The following is an 18,473-nucleotide window of genomic DNA, read 5'->3' on the forward strand; positions in this document are numbered from 1 at the left end:
GTTGAGATGAGATGGAGTCAAAAGAGACCTCGAGGGAGACCTGTTTCTATTCTCGTGGCTACAGAGGCAAAGAGCAGCATGGACATGGGGGTGGGAGGCCTTGTCATGTCACGTGGGCATGGAGTCCAGACTCGTTTAAGTCAGCTAACTCAGAATAATTACTAACTGACATTTGTACAAGTCTTCCTGATAAAGAGCTGCTTCTTGAATATAAGCTAATCCCCACGACAGTCCTTATAAGGTAGGTGCTATTAGCACCCGTATCTTACAGGTGAGGAGACAGTCTCAGAAAAGCGTGATATTTCTCGAGGTGACAGGGAATGGTGGTGCAAGGACTCATGTGCTCTTCCTCTGCACTGCGGAGCTTCTCTAACCGTTACATCAGGGAAAGTGAAAGAATGAAATAAAAAGTGTCCCCTCTTCTGGACATTCAAACCACTTACCAAAATAGACTCTCCCAGGGGAGTGGGCCTGCAGCTACAAACTGAGTGGTCTGGGGCTGCCTGTTGCTGCTGACCAAAAAGTGCAGTGACCACATTCTCAAGGAGGGCATAGGACCTGGAAAAATGTTGACAATTTTGATCTCTTGTCACTTAGACCTTTTGAAAGTATTGGTCTGGACCAGTTCCTTCTCACTCGTATGTTTTTGGTCCGGTTGGAAATACCATGAAACAGCCTGTGGGATAGAGTCTAAGGTACAGAGACTACCATGCTGGGGTGGGTCGGGGTTCAATTCTGAACCCACCTCCTGGCGTCCCTTTTGGATAGTTTGGTTGTGGGTAGATGAGTCTCCTGGAGTCAGGAACAGCAGGGGCAATGGTCATTCACTTTCTGTATTTCTGAGTCTGGTTCATTTCTGGTTGAATTTATTTGATAAGTATTTCTTGAAGTACCTGCCAGGCACTGTGCAAAGCACTGGGGATACTCAAAATGGACATAGTTCCTGCCATCCTAAGTCTTATAAAACTAGTAGGGGAGACAGTCCAGTAAGCAGGCAATTAATGACAATATCTTGGGGGAAACACAGGGAATCTTGGGATCCACCAGAGAAGGTCATTCAACCAGTCTTAGTACATCAGAGAGGACGTTCAGGCAGTAACTAGATGATGCTTAGACATCCAGAGTTCTCGTTCAGACATTGGAACCATCTATAAGGTTTTTATTTTTATTTTTTTATTTTTTTAAAAGAGGATTTAAGTCAATAGCATCCTCTTTTATTTTTTTTAATATATTTTATTGATTTTTTACAGAGAGGAAGGGAGAGGGATAGAGAGTTAGAAACATCGATGAGAGAGAAGCATCGATCAGCTGCCTCCTGCACACCTCCTACTGGGGATGTGCCTGCAACCAAGGTACATGCCCTTGACCGGAATCGAACCTGGGACACTTCAGTCCCCAGGCTGATGCTCTATCCACTGAGCCAAACCAGCCAGGGCCCATCTATAAGGTTTTTAAGAAAGTAAATTGCCCAATCTCCCCACCTACCTACATTTGGATTAGGTAGGTCTGGCATGCATTTTGGCTATTGGTGTTATTAAGAAGTTCTTCAGGTGACTTTGGTTTTAGTTTGGATTAAGAGTTTCTGACCGAAGTGGAGTGGGGATTGGTGGGACTAGTTCTGGAACAGGGAGTAGCAGGTCAGCCCATGAACTTGGCCTTTACTGCATACACCAGCCCAAGAGGTGGCCAAAACTTTTGTAAGGGACCAAGAATTAGTATGCCCATTCAGGAATTACAGGGTCAGAGATGATATGGTCCGGGACTAAACCACACCAGAAACATCGAATTTTTCCCCAGTGATGTCCTCCCTCAAAGAGTGGTCAAAAATGGACCTCCATCCCAAGAAACTAGAAACACCAATCAGAAAGGATATATGTACCCCTATGTTCATAGCAGCACAATTCACCATAGCTAAGATTTGGAAACAGCCTAAATGCCCATCAGCAGATGAGTGGATTAAAAACTGTGGTACATCTACACAATGGAATACTACTCTGCGGTAAAAAAGAAGGAATTCTTACCATTTGCAGCAGCATGGTTGGACCTGGAGAACATTATGTTAAGTGAAATAAGCCAGGCAATGAAAGAAAAATACCACATGATCTCACTCATTTATGAAATTAAAGAACATTATAACCTGATGAATAAAAAGATAGATACAGAGGCAGTAAAGCACCGAACAGACTGACAAATTACAGCGGGAAGGCTGGGGAGTGTTGGGGAGGGAGGGAAATAGATCAACCAAAGGACTTGTATGCATGCATATAAGTACACCAATGGACAGAAGACACTGGGGGGTGGTGGGATGAGGGCATGCGACAGGGGGTAGGGGAGGCTGGGGGAAGGTCAATGGGGAAAAAAAGGAGATATATGTACTAATATATGTAATATTTTAAACAATAAAAAAATTAAAAAAAATGGACCTCCAGGGGAAGTAGAGCAATCTTACTTTATTTGATTAATTTGGTCATCTATACATTAGCACAGGTCTGATTCCCAGAGTGCAGGGAGCTCAGAACTTCAGGATACTCCTACTGTGCAGAAGGCTGTGAAGTTATCAACAAAATCAAGTATTAAGTATTAGGATGACTCTTGTACATGACAAGCCCTTAGCTCATAACACCAGGCTCCATCACCTTAATGGTTTCTAAGCATCAAGAGGGGGAGGGTTAGGGACCTCCACCTTGTTCATAGCCTTGCAGCCTGTGGGAGCAGCTTGGTGATTAAAAGTAAAACTTAGCTCATAAAGAGAATTTGAAAAATTTGGTTTCTTTAGTGCTGGAATAGGTGCCTCTGATTTGAACCCAAACCAAAAAACGGGTAGTGATGACTAGTAAAAATGAAAAATGAATAAATGGGTATATAGCAGACATTTCTATTGACTTTTTTTTTCTGCAAAGGGCAAAAAATAAAGCCAGTGTCCCTCTTAACATTTTTTTTCTCCACATTCTCACCTGAGGACATGCTGAGACAGACACACAGAGAGAGAGAGCGAGCGAGAGAGAGAGCGAGCGAGCGAGAGAGAGAGACACCTAGATGTGAGAGAGGAACATCCATTGGTTCCGTACGTGCCCCTACTGGGGACTGAACCCTCAACCCAGGTGTGTGCCCTGACTGGGAATTGAACTGGCAACCTTTCAGTGCACAGGACGACGCTCAACCAACCGAGCCGCTCCAGCCAGGCCTGTTTAACTTCTAAAGGCCCTCAAATGGCAGACACATGGGGATATATTCCTGATGTTGTCTGAACCCCTTGGTTCTAGATTTAGGAAGGGACCCTCTCATGTGAAGTTACCTGCATCTAACAGTTGTCATGTGTCATATTTATCTACAGAGGACTGAATTGTGACTCCAATTAAAGTAAAGCTGGAACATATTCGTTCATGAATTCATTCAGCAAAAATTTAGTTTGATTGTTCAGTGTGTCAGATTCAGTTCTGGTTCTGGGGATTCTGACAGGGACAAGACAAAGTCCCCTTCCTTGCCAGTCTTTTCACTGTAGCAGGGGTGGGTTAGTTGGCTGCTTTATTTTGGGGTGCATCTCGTAGTCTTTTTAGTCTGCAGATCACCTGGCCAGTCTCAAGCCCTTCTCCCTCACCCCTCAGCCTCTACCCCTTGCTCTTTTCTCTGGGAATAGACCATGGTCTGGTGTGGGGAGTCCATGGTCCTCCAAGGCTTCTGGCTGCCACTCTGTGTCATAGGAGCCACAAGAGTGTTGCCTAATGAGCAAGAAGGCTCCTCATGTGTTACTTGGCATGGCAGATGATGCTGGTGTGGAACTTCGGTGCCAAAGGCCAATTTAAATGGAGAATCTTGTTGGGAGACAATGGGTGCATAAGCCCAGCCATAGGACTCCTGCCCATTTTGTTCTATAAGACCCAGGCAGGTAGGTGGGGAAATACAGGTTTGCTGGCTTTGCAGGCAGCCTGGTCACCAGAGCAGGCCTATATTCTTATGGAGGTTGCACAGGGCTCCCTTTGGCTTCAGCCAGCTGCCAGCAGCTAACGGGATGGAGGGAGCCAGTAGGTAGGAGGTCTGGCTCCTTGATCCTGTTTCCTTGCAGTGTTTTCTAATCTGGGCTGACCATCCATAGGCAGACTGACTTCTGCAGCTCCACCTTGAAGGGAACTTGCTTGACTAGTCGATGGGCAGTAGCCGAGATCCGTTGCTTTGGAAACACTGGTGACTATGAATCTGGAAAGGTCCCTCTTATGGTCCATAGACCCACAGGTCCCTCTGACCTTCTCCCCAGGCCAGGAAAAGAGAACTGGTTTTGGTAACAGTGATGGCTCTTTCTGGCATGGGCTCACTGAGACAGCATGGCGGAGTAGACAGAGCAAGGGTTTTAGGGTCAGATGACCTAGATTCTACCTCAGCTCTACCATCTACCAGCTTTGTGACCTTGACAAGTCACTTCACCACTCTGGGCTTCCCTCCCTGCGAGTGAGAGGGTTAGACAGCGTGGTTTCCTAGGCCCCTTCCAGCCTGGAGCCTTTAATCTTTACACTGTCTCTGTCCACAGGCCTTGCTCCGGGCCAGCTGTACACATACCCTGCGCGCTGCTGGCGAAAGAAGAGAAGATTGCACCCTCCTGAGGATCCAAAGCTGCGGCTGCTGGAAATCAAACCTGGTCAGTATTGTCTGGAGCTTGGGGGGGCCCATGAAGTCTCCTTCAACAGCTGAGCTGGCTGGGTTTATGTCCATCCCACCAATCACTGCCACCCAGGGGATGGGGCGATCTGATGGGCTCATCATCATTATATCACCAGTGTCTGAAAAGCACACTAGTTTACAAAGCCCTTTACAAAGCCTTTTCATTTATGTCACTTCATTGGTCCTGACCCTGGGAGGCAGAGCGGGAAGGACAGGGTAAATAAGCCCATTTTACAGGCCGGGGAAGTCAGGCTGCAGACAGAGCTAAGGAGAGTTTACTGTGCTGCTCACATATCTGAGAACCAAGTCTCACTGTTAGTGGGACTGAGGCAAGAAGCTACTTACAAGTGTCTGGTCCTTGCACTTACGGACATTTACGTTGGGCACACTGGCCTCCCAGCGGCAGACTATGGAGCAGCCGGGGTTACAGCTGGCTTTGGACTTCCCCATCCCTGGGCCTGCCGTGACCTGTGCGGGGAGGGAACCCTAGGGTTTGCTGTGGCCAAGTGCCCACCAGCACATTGTGTGTATCTGTGATCATTAGAAAGTTTTCCTTGGCCTCTCCCTCATGCTTGGGCAGAAGCTGAGGGGGCTGTTCCTGGTCTCAGGTAGTAAAGGCCCGGCCCCTGAGATTCCGGAGTCCTGGGGGAGGGCCCTCTCTGGAACGATAGTGCCAACCTTGACCCGGGTGACCCTCAGAGGCGTGGCCACATCCCAAGGTGGAAAAAGATCCCAGCTAAGTTGGGCTCACCTGAGGCAGGCTCACCCTACAGGCCAGCCAGTGCCCAGGCCGCAGAAACAAGAACCCAAGGCTGGAATGAACAGCTTTTCAAATGACAAAGCTCCTTTGCGGATGGACTTGTGGCCCCTCTTTGGGTAATCAGACCTACTACTGAAAACAAACCCCCAAAGCCGTGGGCCAGATGTTTGCCATTTCCGTGTCCTGCGCTGAGTCTGTACTACTAGGCCAGGCCTGGCCCTCAGGATGTACCCCGACCCCAGTCTGCGACCGCAGGTGGTGAATCAAGACGCCAGGGGAGTGTCTGGGAGTCAGGCCTTGGCCCTCAAAGCGTCAGGGCCCATCTAGAGAAGCGAAGCAGCACAGAAACGCACCACCCGGCATACGGCTGCACTGGGATTTTTCACACAAGCCAAAATTTCAGGAAAGGACCTCCCTCCAGGGCCTCAGCGGGCCCAGGTGGTGCCTTGGAAGAGGGCGTCCCTTTACAAAACGATGCCCCTGTGGTCGGTTAGTGCAGCACACGCTGGACCTCAGCCCCCTGTCAGCGTCTCTGCCTCATCATTGGTAAAATACAGTTTCCGGCTGAGAGGACCTTTTCCCTTTTTTGGGGTATATCCTTCTCAAGCACAGGGTCCACTTGGACAGTATTTTAAAATGATTCTCTCTTATTTATTTGTATTCTATTTGATTTGGGTTCAAAAAGGACTAGGTTTTTCGGTTGGTGCTTTTAGGTGTGACTCAGGGTAGAATCCTTGGTCAGAGTCCCTGGAGAACTTGTTGCGAATTCCTAGTTGCTGTGAACAGTCAGCTGGGTGGACGGATGGGTTTTCAGGGGCAGAGGAGCAGGTGAAGGAGACAGATGGAGGGAGAGGCTAGGGATCTGCTCTCTTTTACCCACTGCAGTGGAATTGGGAGTAACCTTTCTGAAGATCAATGCATAGAACCTGTCAGTATTTAAAAAGCACATGCTTGCCCTAACCGGTTTGGCTCAGTGGATAGAGCGTTGGCCTGCGGACTGAAGGGTCCTGGGTTCGATTCCGGTCAAGGGCATGTACCTGGGTTGCGGGCACATCCCCAGTGGGTGGTGTGCAGGAGGCAGCTGATCGATGTCTCTCTCTTATCGATGTTTCTAACTTTCTATCCCTCTCTCTTCCTCTCTGTAAAAAATCAATAAAATATATTTAAAAAAAAATAAAAAGCACATGCCCTTTGACCTAGAAATTCTGCTGCTAGGAATTTATCCTCTAAGTAAATAGGTAGTAACAAGGTAGAAGGTTGTCCTTTGTGACATTGTTTGTAACAATAACAACGAAGAATGGAAACAATCAGAAGGTCCATTGATAGGACACTACTTAAATACTATAGCACATTCATAAAATGGAATACTGTTTTGTCTTATAAAGGAATGGAATGGAAAGATGTCCTAGATCTATTGTCAAGTGGAAAGATACAAAGCAAATTGCAACATTATGGGCAACCCTTGCTGAAAATCGATAACTGATTTGTTCATCCTGGGCTGAATCTCTTTACATTTATGGAAAGTAGAAGACTGAATTTATGTTGAAAGAAAACCCACGAATGAACCAACCCACCCTTGGCACTCCTCCACCCCCCGCCCCTATAATGCTCTTCCTCTTCTCTCTCTTCCCTTCCAGCCTCCGAGTGTGGGCTCTCCCGAGCTCCCCTGGACAAGCCCTAAGCATCTAGTTATGTCTCTGACTCTTGGAGCCTCCCTTGGGCTCCGCCATCAGCACCCTCATCTCCTTGGGGGGAGGGAGAGGCATTCTCCTGATTTGTGAGAGACAGGGGACACTGGCCTGGAGCAACATTGTCTCAAGGCATGTGTTTCCTTCCGTGTCAGACCCTTCCACAGAGGATGAGGGGGCGCCACAGCAGTTTATCATGCCAACACCCAGCTTGTCCCTCCGGTCTCCCTTTGTTTCCTTGCCTGAGTCTAGCCAGGGACAGGCAGCTTTCAGCAACAAAAGCCAGGGTCTCGTGTGGGTCAGAGTTGTCCTTCACCCCAGGTCTGCAGAGCTGAGAGCTCTGACCGGGAACCAGGTGCATATTCAGGAATCTTGAGGGACCTTGAGAAGGTCTGAGGACAGGGCTGTGGAACCACCCCCTCCTGGGTCAGCCCCCCGAAGCACAGAGATCGTCGGTGCTGAGTAGACATTGCAGGGTCGGGATTGGAGAGCCGATCACTGCTGTTATTTGTTCTCGGGCTAAATTAGACAGCGATGGAGTTCACCCCAGTCCTGCTGTCCTCATCCCATCTCCCTCACTGTGAACATTCCATCCCACCTATGTTTCTTTACCATTTGTCTGTGTGGGGGTGGGACGGGGCTGAGAGCTGGGGAGAGCTCTTTGGAATTTGAAAGCCTTCTCAATGTCCCTGAACCTATGCGTTTCTCACGCCTAACGTCACCCCTCCAATCAGTCTTGAATAAATATCTCGCAACCTCCTTCTTGCCTGGGAGCCTGAAGGACAACACACACGACATTATTTCTCTCCACTGACTGACAATGGAGTCCAGTGTTCTCTGCAGCTTGCACTTGGCTGCTGAGGCGACTGCAAGGTGTCTCCTGGTGCAGCCGCCACACTTCATGCAACAGGAAGACTTGGGCCAGGGGCTTGGTGCCCGAGAGCAGCGCCCTTGGACCTTTTCCCCAGAAATGGAGCTCTGTCCTTGGGAAGGGGGAGCCGAGCTGGCAGGAGAGAAAGGTGGATAGTGAATATCCACCAGAAGGCCCTGAAGCAGGACAGATGTTGGGCAAAAGCCAGCTGGTGAGAAAAGAGGCCTTCAGCTCCCCCTACTTCCTCTCTCTGTCTTTTTTTTTTTTTTTTAATTTTTTTTTTTTTTTGAATGAAGAAATGAAAAAGGTTGGGAACAAACTTTTACTTGTATCCCTCTGGATTAAACGCTCGGATCATCGGCTTAGATCCATTTAGCCTCTTCCAACCCTGGACTTTCTGGTCCCCATGGTCTAGGGCAGATTTTATCTTTGTTGCAGAGGTTGGGAAACTGTGGCACAGAATTAGGAAGTTAATTTCCCAGAGGACACAGCGGGGAAGCTGGGGAAGGAACCTGAGGGGAAGCCTGTTGGAACTGGCTCCATGCTGCTCCAGGACCCTCCACACCTCCGTCCTGTTGTTCTCAGACCAATAGGGCTTTTACAACAGACGTTCATTCTGCTCCCGAAGTGTACCTGCGGCCTGTAAATCTCTCTGCTCTTGGGGAGCAAGCACGGCTCTCTGCCACCCCTGCCAAATTCCAAGGGTGATGGGAGGGAAGGCAGCCAGGAATAGAGTTCTGGTTCTTTCTCATGGTTTTCTTTGGCAGCCACTCAGTGACCGGGGATGAATGACCAAGGGAATCGCCCCACCACCCATTGTTGGGGAGCCATGAATAGCAGGGCAGGGACCATGAAGAGCCAGCAGCCTGGGGTGCTCCAAAGCAGAAGGTGCCATAGCCGGCCAACAACAGGTCACAGGGACCCTCCGAGGGCTGCCCCTCACGGGAGTGATCCCGACAGAGAGCCCGAGTCCCGGCTGCTGGGCAGGGCTGGAGAGGCCTGTTCGCTCGCCTAGGGTGCTGTCCGCACAGCCCAGAACCGCCAGAGCTCTACCGATGGGAGCAGGCTGCGGCCAACTTCCCCAGCTTTTGAAAATCCTGCATCTTAATTAGTTCCCCACTGCTTTTGTACATGGCCCACATTTTAATAGTCTCCACGCTTGTTCCACAGTTTGCTCTTGGATGTTCGGCGTGATTTCTCTTCTCCTCAAGACAGTCCCCCTGGCTCCTCCAGCACCCTCCCAGTCGGGAACAACTTAAGGAGTGCCGATGTGCCAAGCATGTAGCCAGAGATTGATGAGCCTGTCAGCCGGCTGCCTCTGCCCCCTGGCCTCCCCCCGCACCCCCCCGTGTGCTCCTCACGGGGATGAGGCAGGCTGGGGTGGGTGAGCTGGGGGAGGCGAGTGAAGAGACCGGTGGAGCCCCTAGCCAGGTGTGAGCCAGTGGACAACGTGACCTTCTCCTGGCTCGCAGAGGAGTCTGGCTGTGTCCTTCCGAGGGGAAAGGACGTTCCAGCTCCCACCCCATCTGTCAGTGCTTATCTGTCTCTGTGGGGGGCTGGGGGGTGCCTGAGTTGGTAGTCTGGGAGAATGGATGCCTTCAAGTGCATCAGGGGGAAATGACCAGTCATTTATCTCTTTCCTGCAGTGTCAGAGCCTGCAGCCATCCATCCATCCCGGGGGCCTGCAGCTTACTCTTCAGCGCTTGTTGGCCTCCTGAGTGTGAGAGCTGGAGACAGGTGGGAGGCCACGGCAGCCCCTGCTTCATGCTATGACTGTCCGTGGCTTTTTTAAACCTTCCTGGCGGTCTCGGGGAAGGAGCTGGGTCTGGGGACAGCCTGCGCTGCCTTGGCACTGGCAGGCACACACTTTGAAGGCAGAGGCACACCCATTTTTTTCATCTGTATCCCAAGTGCCCAGAACATAGGCTTGGCACATAGTAGGTGGACAGTAAAGATTTATCAAAGGAATGAAGGGAAGGAAGGTGTCCGTTGTTTGATCTCAGGCTTGAAGATCACGGCTTAGCTCTCGTCACCCAATTTCGCAGATGAGGGAGACGGAGCCAGAGAGGAGCAGCCTGCAGCAGCTGGCCTTGCCTTCCCATCCAGTGTCCAGCCTGGCCTGTGGGGCCTGTCCCAGCATTGCATCTTGCCTCTCTTTGGTAGGCACTATAGCTGTGCTCTGCGGGAGAAAATACATCAAACAGGGATCCCAAGGTCTGGGTTCAAGTTCAGACCGCTCCATCCATGGGCTGTGTGGTTTTGGCCGTTACCTAACCTCTCTGTTTCTTCATTTGTAAAATGCAGCATGGCAGCTGCTCTGCTCACTTCACAGGGTTGTTCTGAGAGTCATGTGGATGGTGGAGCTGAGGGCGTGGCACTGGAATGCCCTCTCGGTGCTGCACTGCTGGGCGGCCGAGGGGGCCTCTGCCATACTGTCCCTGTCCCCAGCACCGAGGGTGCACTTGTTGAGGGAGATCCCTGCCCAGCTGGTGGGGTGTGTGCGATCTGGCCCAGAATGGGAACGTGTTCTGCCTTGGAGTCTTTTCCAAGTCCGTTGTGTTCTACTCTGAGGAGAGGAACTCTGGCGTCTGGCTATGGGGTTGATTCACCTGGAGCAGAACCATAGCTTGCACTAGCTCCCGCCTTGCATCCCAGAGCTCAGCCCTTTGGCATCTATTGCCCGGGACACATAGATAAACTGGGCAAGACTTCCCTGCTTTTATTAACACCATAGTGTGCGAGGCAATGCCCTCCTGGCTGAGTCTTTTCTTCTGTCCTTGGCCTCGGCTGGTCCACCTTCTTCTGAGTACTGGGCACCTGGTCTCTACACCTGGCCTTCATTCTGTTCACTGTGTGGGATGCCTGCTGCTTGGGGGCCAGGGAACTGTACCTCCATACGTACTGCCTCTGGATGTGTCTGCCGACCAGGGTGCAAGTGCATGAGGACAAGGCTTATCTCTGTCATGAGCCGACCTCACCTAAGCACCAAGCTTGGCTCATTGGTGCGGCTCCACACTCAGCACTGCAGTAACTACTGTTTCCCCACTTCTGCCCTCGTCCCCCGTCAGTTATTGATCCTGGAAAATGTAAGCATTATCATGTCACTCTTTGCTTGAGACCTCCCGTGGCCTCCGATTGCACTCAGAGCAGAAGCCAGCTTTCTCACAGGGACCTCACCGCCCTTCAAGGCGCCCCTGACTCTGAACGGGCCTCCTCTTCCCTGGCTTGCCGTGCTCCAGGCAGATGAGCCCTGGCACTGATAGCTCCTTGGCCTGGAATGCTTATTTCAGGTATTTTTTCTCCCCCATGAGAATGTACCATCTATGAAGCAGGAGTTTTTGTCTCTTATGTTCACAGCTGTGTCCCAAGCACCTAGAAAAGAGTCTGGTACATTGTAAATGTTTAACAATTATTTGTCAAGTGAAGGAATAGAGCAAGGTATCCTCTATGTGGTTCTGTCCTGATTTCTGAATCTGCAGGCCAATGCCCAACCTAGAATTGACGCTGGGCCGGCACCTCAGCCTTCGAGCTCTGCCTCCTTCTCAGCCTCCTCTATCCTCTGCGGGCTATGGACTCAGCCTCTTTGCTTCCATTCTCTCTGGGCCCATGCCCGGGTGGGGTGGAAAGGTGTGCCCCACTGTCTCTCAGGCTCTGAGCGTGTCAGCGGTTGAGGAGTTTGTGGGGAAGTGCAAGGAGAGGGAGACTTTAGTAGACGAAAGGCCGGGAGCTCATAGTAATTGAGCACGCCCCCGTGCCCAGCACTCTCTAGTATCCATGATCTTACCTGCCCCATAACAACACCAGGAAGTGGGCTTTGTTCTCCCAGTTCTACAGATGAGATCAAGGCCAAGTGTGTGTTTAGGGCACTAGGGCTGACATTTTACCCCAGAGGGGCCTCTTGCACTTTCCAGTTATCTGTGTTCTCTTCAACTATTTCAGCACTCAATCCATCCCCATCATCCTTCCTTTCTTCCCGTGCTGCTAAGCTGCCCTGGCATGGTGTGGTGGCCAGCACGGTGGTGAGTTTCCTTTAACTGTGTGGGTGTTTTTCTGTGTCTCAGGGGTGGGGGATGCTTATCTGTGGTTCTGGCCTCTGTGTTGGCTTATGAGTCGGGGGGTAGGTACAGCAGGTTGTGGGAGCCAGAGGCCATTTGGGGGAATGATCAACCCTCCTGTTGTGTGGATATTCTCAGATTCTTTAAAAAAATTTTTTTAATTGATTTCAGAGAGGAAGGGAGAGAGAGATAGAAACATCACTGATGAGAGAGAATCATTGATCGGCTGCTTCCTGCACGCCCCACACTGGGGCTCGAGCCTGCAACCCGGGCATGTGCTCTGAAGGGAATCAAACCGTGACCTCCTGTTTCATAGGTTGAAGTTCAACCACTGAGCCATGCTGGCTGGGCTATTCTGGGATTCCTGAACACACGATAACAAGGGCCTGAAGGGTGCAGTCTGGGTGATGGGTCCTCAATGTGAACCTTATCTATTTTGAGCTTTATGAATCACAAAACAGGGAGTCAACGGCAGCCAAGAAAATGGCACCCCTGAGGAATGAGCAGATGGATTCCTGGGCCTGCCACCATCTCAGGAAATCAGGTCTTTGGCTCCCCCCAGTCTCTTCCCCTGTGGGGTGAGATAACAATATCCTCCCCTCCCCCCATGAGTCTGATGGGGATAAATGAAGGAATGATTCTTAAGCTCCTTGCTCCTTAGTGTACGTTGATGTATAATAAACCCAAGGAAATATGATGAGTTTAACTCCTCGAAATAATAAGCATCCAGAGAGAAAACTGCACATTTGTATTTTTAAAGAAAAACTAGAGGCAGGTTAAAAAAAAAAAAAATCTGAGCACTCAGGATGTGGCAGGAGGATTGTCTGCCATTGTCTGTGGGATTTCTCCCTCCCTTTTGCACCATAACTCTACCTCCAGGCCCCTGCCTCGCCGAGAGCTCGTGATGGATGGACGGATGGATGTGCCTTGTCGGGTGTTTCACTGCAATTTCCCTCGGGGCAGTCTGTCTGTTGGCAGAACACAGCCTCCCGAAAGATGGTATCTCTTGCAAACTCGACAGCTAACAGACAGCTCCTCTCTTTGTATATTTCCCCAAAGAAGAACTGTCTTAATCTGTTTTTTATGTGGCATATTTTATTATAATCCATATATGACTTGCAGGTTTTCAGTCCTCCATCTGAGCCAAAAAAACACACACCAAAAAAACAAAAACAAAACAAAAATACCCCATAACAACGCATGAGGAGTCAGAAGCTCCATGAGCCTGTGACATCCAGGCGTGTGTGCATTTTTAAATGACCTGGGATTTAATTACTCACTGTGCTCCCATGTTGTACTTTTGGCCTCATCTTGCCTGCTTCCTGCTAATGAGCTCAGTGGCTCCAACAACCCAGTGGAAGCTTTGCTTTTGGTGTATTGGGTGGTAGGCTTGGGGCACCTGTGTCCAAAGCTTGTGGCTTTGATCTCCATCCAAGAGGGTGCTGCCTGTCCACCCTGTCTACAGCCCTGGGGAAAAGCAGGCCATTGCTCTTCACTAGTGATTTTTTTTCTTTCTTTGCCTTTATTTGTGATTTGTGATTTTCTTTTCTTTCTTCTTCTTCTTCTTTTTTTTAAAAAAGACTTTTGGTGCTTCAATCCTTGTTTGTCTAAGAGGTTTTTTCTTATTTGGAAACCGATTTGCTTCGGTTTGCACAGAAGCTGTCTCTGGTGTGATGGATCGTGCTGGAAGTCACCCAAGGAGTATCTCTGTTCCCAATTAGAAGTGGAGGCAGAGCTGCTTACGGGGGCCCAGGGAGGCGGCTGGCTTGGGTGACAGCTGCTGCCGCTCTGGAGAGAGTAACGATCCGTGGGTTTATATCCATGTGTATAAAATCAGGCTAATTTAAAGATGAATTATGTGTGTGTTTTGGACCATTTTCTTTTAATGTTAAAGGTTTGATGGCTCCTATCAGGTTATGTGGTCCCTAAATTTGTGTGAGATTCTAATTGAGTACACATTTAAAGAATGACTAAATCCTACATCTAGATGAGGTGTATTCGGATAAAACGGAATCAATGAAATCCCTCAGGGATTTCAACAGGGAGCATGTCTGGACACACATTGTGCAAAAGCTTGGGCCTATTATCTTCTTTCCCCTTCAGTCTGGACCTCCTGTGGTCAGGGCCAGAGAATGTACCCTGTGCTGGTTTGCTGGGAGGCCCTGGTTAGCATGTTATCCTGACCTTGTGAGCCTTACCCATAGTGCTTTGAAACCAGGATTTGCCAGAGGTCAGCTAGAATGCTGTCTTAGAATGGCAGTTGGCCAGGTATTAAGCAACCAACATTAAGAACTATATTTAATGTTTTTCCTGTTTTTTGAAAGCAAATCATAGCAAACATTACTTTTAATGGCTACCAACCTGCCCTAATACAATAGCCACTATCTACATGTGCCTACTGAATACTAGAAATGTGGCTAATATGAATTGAGATGTGCTATATGTATAAAACACACCAGATTTTGAAGATTCAATGCAAATAAGATAATGCAAAATATTGCATTAATATTTTTTATATTGATTACATGTTGAAATGATAAAATTTATATATATTCAGCTAGAGAAAATGTATTATTAAAATTAATTGCATCTGTTGCTCTTTACTATTCTTTTAAAAAATTATTGATTTCAGAGAGAAAGGGAGAGAAAGAGAGAGAGAAACATCAATGATGAGAAAAAAACCATTGATCAGCTGCTTCCTGCATAATGCACCCCTTTCCCCCCGACTGGGAATTGAACTGTGATCTTCTGGTTCATAGATCGATGTTCAACCACTGAGCCATGCCAGTTGGGATGCTTTTTACTTTTTATTTATTTATTTTTTAATCTTTATTGTTGAGATTATTACAGATGTCCCTCTTTTTTCCCCCCATTGCCCCTCTCCACCTGGTTCCCACCCCATTCCAGGCCTTCACACCCTATTGTCTGTGTCCATAGGTAATGCATATCTATAATAATCTATAATAATAAAAGTATAATATGGTAGTTAGACCAGACAGCTGAATGAACTTCTGGATGTCATTCCGGATGTCCTTCCAGACCAAAGCTGCGGTGGCAGGGGCTGAGGCAGAGGCAGTTAGGGGCGATCAGGCAGGCAGGCAGGCAGGCAGGCAGGCAAGTGGTTAGGGGCAATCAGGCAGGCAGGCAGAGTGGTTAGGGGTGATCAAGCATGCAGGCAGAGTGGTTAGGGGTGATCAAGCAGGCAGGCAGAGTGGTTAGGAGCGATGAGGCAGGCAGGCGAGCAGTTAGGGGTGATGAGGCAGGCAGGCGAGCAAGCAGGCAGGCAGGCAAGTGGTTAGGGTGGTCAGGTAGGCAGGTGAGTGGTTAGGAGCGGTGAGGCAGGCAGGCAGGTGAGCGGTTAGGAGCCAGTGGTCCCGGATTGTGAGAGGGATGTCCAACTGCTGGTTTAGGCCCGATCCCGCAGGGATCCCTATGGGATCAGGCCTAAACCGGCAGTCAGACATCCCCCAAGGGATCCCGGATTGCGAGAGGGTGCAGGCCAGGCTAAGGAACCTCTCCCTGCCACCCTCCCCCGCCCCCCCCCCCCCCCCGTAAGAATTTCATGCACCGAGCTTCTAGTATGCATATAAGGTCTTTGTTTAATCTCTTCCTGCCCCTCTACCCCCTTTCCACTGAGAATCATCAGTCTGTTCCATTTTTATGCCTCTGATTCTATTTTATTCACCAGTTTATTCTGTTCATTAGATTTCTTATTCTTTTATTTTGATTTTTAGATCCAATTGTTGATAGGTATGTCTTTGTTGCCATTTTATTGTTCATATTTTTGATCTTTTTCTTTTTCTTCTTCTTCCTCTTCTTAAAGAATACCCTTCAACATTTCATATAATACTGGTATGGTGTGATGAACTCCTTTAGGTTTTTCTTGTCCATGAAACTCTTTATCTGACCTTCAATTCTAAATGATAGCTTTGCTGGGTAGAGTAATCTTGGTTGTAGGTCCTTGCTAGTCATCACTTTGAATATTTCTTGCCACTCCCTTCTGGCCTGCAAAGTTTCTATTGAGAAATCAGTTGACAGTTGTATGGGCATTCCCTTGTAGGTAACTAACTGTTTTTCTCTTGCTGCTTTTTAGATTCTCTGTTTGTCTTTTGCTCTTGGCATTTTAATTATGATGTGTCTTGGTGTGGTCCTCTTTGGGTTCCTCTTGTTTGGGACTCTCTGCTTCCTGGACAGAGTAAGTCTATTTCTTTCACCAGGTAGGGGAAGTCTTCTGTCATTATTTCTTCATATAAGTTTCAATATCTTGCTCTCTCTCTCTTCTTCTGGCACCCCCATAATGCGAATGTTGGTACGCTTGAAGTTGTCCCAGAGGCTCCTTACACTATCTTCATATTTTTGGATTACTTTTTCTCTTTGCTTCTTTGGTTGGGTGTTTTTTGCTTCTTCATATTTCAAATGGTTGATTTGATTCTCAGGATCCTCTACTCTACTGTTGAATCCCAGTATATTATTCTTTATTTCAGTAAGTGTATGTTTAATTTCTGACTGGTCCTTTTCCATTTTTTTGGAGGTTTATAGAAGATTCTTGAGTAACCTTATAACTGTGGTTTTAAACTCTATATCCAGTAGTTTGCTTTCTTCCATTTCTTTCACTGGTGACATGTTTCTCTGTCTCCGCATTTTGGCTGCTTCCCTATGTTTGTTTCCATGCATTGGGTTTAGCTGCTATGTATCCTTGAGTTGGTAGAGTGTCCTTGTGTAGTAGGTGTACTATAGGGCCCAGTAGCTCAGCCTCCCTAGCCTCACCTGAGCTGGGAGCTCTAGGTGCACCCCTTTGTGGGTTGTGTGCACAGTCTTGTTGTAATTGAGACTTGATTGCTGTTCGTGTCACTGGAAGGAATTGGTCTCTAGCCCAATTGGCCGTGAGGACCAGCTGTGACTACAGTGGGAGAGCTGCGTTGCAGGAGACACCCCTGTGGAGCAGGACTTGCTTCAGTGGTGCTTTGGTGCTCACTGAGTCTGCCCCTTGAGTGTGTTGCTTATGGATGTGTAGAGTTGTAATCTGGTATGGTCTGACACTGACCACTGGGTACACTGGCTCTTGGGTCTCCAGGGAGGTGCAAAGCTAGCCACTGCCTGGGGCCACCCAGCAGGAGCTGCAGAGAGTTCTGCAGATTCCTCCTCTTTGTATCCTCTTTGGAAGTGCCCAGATGAGGCCCAGCTATGAAACAAGGCAGGCTGGTGCTGGGGTCTTGGGCCTTTTATTGATAGGTTTGGGGGCTCCCTGATCCAGCTGCAGCTTGTTTGAGTGATTTTAAACCTGATCAAGGACAGGCCATTTATATGCTAAAGCTGCTGCATCCAGCTTGAGTGGGGTTGTAAATTGGATGAGGTGGGGTCTTAGGAAATCACCAGGGTGGAGCAAACAAAAATGGCTGCCAGTCAGGCCTGCTACCAGTGAGGCTCTAGCATAGGAAAAATGACCCCTGCGAGCACCTCCATCTGGGAGAAAGCTGTTCCTGAATTTCTGCCCCAATGCCAGACAATCCAGTTCCTCCTCATATATATTTCTGCTTTCCAGAGCCTCGCCCTGGTGCTGGAGCTCAGAGGAAGTGGGATCTTGTAAGTTCATTTTGTGGTGCCGGCCTTTTAAGAGGAACAGCTGTGTCTCCAGCAGCCTCTGTGTCACTGAGCCTCAATCTGCACTGGTTTTTACATCCTGTAGTTCTTACTGCCTGTAGGGACTTCTTTTCCCAGCTCTGGGACCCTGGGTGGGGGTCTGGTATGAGGCTGGGACCCCTTGGTTTTCCAGGCCGCCTCCACAGAGACAATCTCCCTTCCGATTAAAAAAGCAGCACATGTGGGGGCTGTAATAGCCCACCAGCCCATTCCGTGCCTCTGCACCTCCTACCAGTGTCAGTGTGCTTTCTTCTTTACTTTAGTTGTAGGACTTCCATTCAGCCAGCTTTCCAGCAGTTCTGGATGATGGTTGTTCTGTATTTTAGTTGTAATTTTGATGTGGTTGTGGGAGGCGGCCAGTACAGATGTTTACCTATGCCGCCATCTTCAAATCTCCACTCTTTACTTTATAAATGTGGCTACTAGAAAGTTTAAATGATATAAGTGGCTTGCATTATATTTCTATTGGACAGTGCTGCTGTACAATTAAAATCATTATTATTCAAACTTTTGTAATAATAATATGTTGCATTTAGAGGGCACTTAGAACATTCCAGGCTCTTTACATATATGATCAAATTTTGAATCTTAAAGTTTGAATAGAAAAACCAGCACGAGAATTGATATGTCTCAGTTTCCACTCTGTTTCTCACACTAGTTTTGTGTGTGGATCTTTTCCGTTACTTTATGTGGTGTATTAACTTGTTAGTTCTCACACCAACAGTGTGAAATAGTGTGATCATACCCATTTAACACACACACAAAAATGGAAACTGAGGTTTATGTAACTAGCCAATATATGGCCA

At 48.5% G+C, this 18,473-nt stretch overlaps 1 protein-coding gene across 2 annotated transcripts in view; it reads left to right on the top strand.

Annotated features, from left to right (window-relative positions):
• The window catches only part of DPF3 (double PHD fingers 3), a 261,634-nt gene that overhangs the window by 125,602 nt on the left and 117,559 nt on the right, over nucleotides 1–18,473 (top strand). For both annotated transcript variants that reach the window (XR_013960426.1, XM_080664984.1), the window contains exon 3: nucleotides 4,523–4,630. Coding sequence is in view for 1 of the 2 variants with exons in the window: in XM_080664984.1 (XP_080521110.1) it covers nucleotides 4,523–4,630 (108 nt within the window). In the remaining variant the exon portion in view is untranslated. The remainder of the gene's footprint in view (nucleotides 1–4,522; nucleotides 4,631–18,473) is intronic.

This window comes from Plecotus auritus (assembly GCF_963455305.1).
Source record: "Plecotus auritus genome assembly, chromosome: 1".
NCBI lineage: Eukaryota > Metazoa > Chordata > Mammalia > Chiroptera > Vespertilionidae > Plecotus > Plecotus auritus.